Source organism: Austrofundulus limnaeus, unplaced genomic scaffold, assembly GCF_001266775.1.
Source record: "Austrofundulus limnaeus strain Quisiro unplaced genomic scaffold, Austrofundulus_limnaeus-1.0 Scaffold740, whole genome shotgun sequence".
Taxonomy (NCBI): Eukaryota; Metazoa; Chordata; class Actinopteri; order Cyprinodontiformes; family Rivulidae; genus Austrofundulus; species Austrofundulus limnaeus.
Genome location: NW_013953142.1, coordinates 25,713 through 29,624, shown reverse-complemented (window position 1 = coordinate 29,624; position 3,912 = coordinate 25,713). Strand labels below are relative to the sequence as shown.

General features: G+C 40.9%; 1 protein-coding gene across 1 annotated transcript in view; it reads right to left on the bottom strand.

Moving 5' to 3' along the window:
• Positions 1-3,912, bottom strand: part of LOC106532266 (desmoplakin) — a gene marked incomplete at its 5' end in the record, with an annotated part of 31,951 nt that overhangs the window by 10,196 nt on the left and 17,843 nt on the right. Inside the window, 1 exon segment of the mRNA XM_014028289.1 lies at positions 74-2,257. Coding sequence (XP_013883743.1) covers positions 74-2,257 — 2,184 coding nt within the window.

Genomic DNA, 3,912 nt, shown 5'->3' with positions numbered 1-3,912 from the left:
TGGATGTGGGGTCAATGATGTGACCAGTGGCAGCCTGAGCTTCTAGCAGTTTATCTGCACTTTCTGGAGACACCAGCATCTGTTTCTTGGCATCTGATAAAGACAGTTTTCCTAAAGGTCCAACCACCAGTCCAGCAATTGATCCAGTTCCTTTTAAAGGAATCTTTTTATCCACAGACACCTCTGGGACAGTTTTCTCCCCTTTTATCAGTTGATTAAATGTTGGTTTGTCGATGACGTCACAGTCAAGTAATTGCTTTGCTGTGACAGGCTTTCTTACACCATCAAAGATTAGTTTGGAGGGATCCAACTTTTCAGCGATGGGTAGAAGTAGCAAACCAGTATGAGGTTCAATTTTGCATTTTTTCTTCAAATCTCCATAACTGGCATTTTTCTCTGTGTCTGGGTCGATGTAACATTCTGGGTTCTGACTTAAAGCTTTGCTGATATTTTTATCTAAAAGATTGCGCTTCATTGCCGTGTCTTCAGGAAGAAATACACTCAGATTTGGATCWAGAATTCCTCCAACCGATTTCTGTGCTTGAAGCAGGCGCAACCCAGTTTCCTCATCAATAATTCTTTTCTTCATTGCCTGAAACACTGAGGTAGGCTTGGCTACGTTAGGGTCCTTGTAGCCAATTGCTGCAGCCTCTGCCTCAAGTAGTCTATCCCGATCATTAATGTCCACCACACCTTTGGCACAGGCTTCATCTACGATCAGTTTCTGGTTGGCTTTGGGRTCAATGATGTGACCTGTGGCAGCCTGAGCCTCTAGTAGCAAATCTGCACTTTCTTCAGGCATTAGCATTTGTTTCTTGGCTTCAGCTAAAGACATTTTACCTTGCTTTCCTACTATAACACCAGCAATGGGCCCAGTGCCTTTCAGATTGATGTTTTTGTCGACCGACACCTCAGGAACAGTTTTCTTTCCATTTTCYAGATCTTTAAATGTTGGCTTTTCAAGGACGCCGCAGTCTAGCAGCTGTTTGGCAGTGACAGGTTTCCGAACACCATCAAAAACGAGTTCAGAGGGATCCACCTTTTCAGGAATAGGAAGAAGCAGAAGGCCTGTATGTGGCTCAATCTTACATTTCCTTTTCATTGACATGTAAGTCACCCCTTCCTCAGTTTCTGGGTCTAGATAGAGCTCAGGCCTCTGATTCAAAGCATAGCAGATGTTATCATCAATTAAACTACGCTCAGTGGCTGAGTCTCTGGGAAGGAACACACTGAACACAGGATCTAAGACCCCACCCACAGACTCCTGTGCTTGTAATAGACGCAGAGTTGTGTTCTTGTCAATGAGTCCCTTCTTCATGGCTTGAAACACTGAGAGTGGTTTGTTTGTGCCAGGTCCACTGTATCCTACAGCTGCTGCTTCCGCTGCTAGCAATCTCTCTTTGTCTTCATCATCAACAACTCCTTGATTGCACGCTTCTTCAACTGTCAACTTCTGGCTAGTTCTGGGATCAATGATGTGGCCTGTAGCAGCTTGGGCATCTAGAAGCAAGTCAACACTATCAGGTGGAAGGAGGTTTTCTTTCTTGGCCTCYGTGAATGTCATTTTACAAACAGGTCTACTGCTGGACCCTGGGGTTTTAGGACCTTCAATTATCACCCCAGCTATTGGGCCTGTTCCTTTTAGAGGGACTCTTTTTTCAGTGGAAACCTCAGGAACGGTCTTATGTCCCTTTGAAAGCTGGTCGAATGTTGGTTTGTCCAAAACTCTGCATTCGAGTAATTGCTTTGCTGTGACTGGCTTGCGGACTCCATCAAATATTATGAAGGAAGCATCGGGGGCTGGGGGCTCCCTGGTACTCTTCAGCTCAGTCTCCTTGGTTTGTTTAACAATCATTGTTTCTTTYTGCTCTTTCTGAAGGATTAACAGTTTACTTTTATACTTCTCCTCAAGCTCCCTGAGTTCCCTCATTAGCCTCTCTATCTCACTCTTCAAGGATTTCTTTTCCCGCTCAAGAATATCCTTGTCCGTATCATATTGYCTGATCATGCTTTGTTTTCCGTCACATTGGTCCTTCCAGTAACTCAAATCCCTCTTCACCCTCTCGCTTTCCTCTTGGAAACGTTGCTTGTTGCGAAGCTCAGAATCCAGAGACAATTTTACGCGACTGAGTTCTTCCTCTAGTCTTTGGAGTTGTTCTCTGTCCATTTCCAACCGCTGCAGTTTCAGCAAGAGAGCATCTCTCTCGGTTACAATTTCACTGTACTGGGATTGAAGGGAGTGCATCATTGTTTTTGTCTGCAGAAAAAAAGAAATAGAAAAAATATTAAATATTAGTATACACAGAAATGCATTGATAATTTTCAACACAAACCATTTTTTGGATATAAAATGTGAGAAWTTAATGACACTGAAGATATGTTGATGAGAACACACATACTTGCTCTTGTCATATTTCATCACAATGTCTAATATCATGCTACTTGGTCCATACCTATGTTCTCCATTACAGATGTTCCTCGATACTTAAGTTCCCTGGTACCWATGCTCCCCTTTTATTTATTTTCCCAAWTACCTATATTTCTTAGTACCTACTGTATGTTGCTTTAACCTATATTCCTCAAAACCCATTTTTCCATGACTATATTCCTTGATAYGTATGCTTCTCTTTTATTTATGTTGGATACCTATATGTTTCCCAGGTACCTATGTTGCCTTTTTACCTAGGTTCCCTGGTACTTATGTTTCTCTTTTACCTATATTCCATGGTACTAGTTTGCAGATACAGTATGTATGTTCCCCTTTTACCTATGTTCCCAAGTGCCTATGTTCTCTAGTACCTATGCTTCCTGGCACCTATGGTCCCAAGTACCTATGTTCTTTGTTACCCGTGTTCCCCTGTACTTATGTTCCCATTTTATCTTTGTTCCTCAATACCTATATATCCCAGTACATATGTTACCCTTTTATCTATGTTCCCTGGTACTTATGTTTCTCTTTTACATATACTCCATGGTACTTATGTTTGCAGATATACTATGTACGTCCCCCTTTTACCTATGTTCCCAAGTGCCTATGTTCTCTAGCACCTATGCTTCCTGGTATCTATGTTCCTCAGTACCTATGTTATTTGTTAACGTGTTCCCCAGTACTTATGTTCCCATTTTATCTTTGTTCCCTTTTTTACCTGTGTTCCTCAATACCTATGTAACCCAGTACCTCTATGTTCTCCTTTTACCYATGTTCCCTGGTACTTATGTTTCTCTTATCTATATTCCATGGTACTTGTGTTTGCAGATACAGTATGTATGTTCCCCTTTTACCTATGTTCCCTAGTGCCTATGTCTGCTGGTACCTATGTTTCCTGGTACCTATGTTACCCTTCTACCAATGTTCCCCAGTGCCTATGTTTTCTGCTACCTATGTTCCCTGGTACYTATGTTCTTCAGTGCCGATGTTCCCCTTTACTTATGTTCCTCAGTTTCTTTGTTCCCCAGTACCTGTTCTTTGTTACCTGTGTTCCCCAGAACTTATGTTCCCATTTTATCTTTGTTCCGTTTTTACTTGAGTTTCTCGATACCCATGTATCCCTGTACCTATGTTTCCATTTTACCTATGTCCCATAATTTCTGTGTTACTAAAAATAAAAAATCCTAAAACTATTGCTGATGTAAGTAAAAGTAAAAACATGATAAGCAAATTTGTGTGTTCTTCTCTTATTTGATTTTGCTACCATCTATAAGACACAAGAAATTAAAAAATAAGATAAGGAATTGTTTGTTTACTATTTCTGTTATAGCAGTAAAGCTATAGCTCCAATCCAGCAGAGAAAATCCCTACAATTTATAGCAACCAGACATACAGCAGGTAAAGTAAGTATTGAACACGTCATCATTTTTCTCAGTAAATATATTACTAGAGGTGCTAATGACATGAAATTTTCACCAGATGTC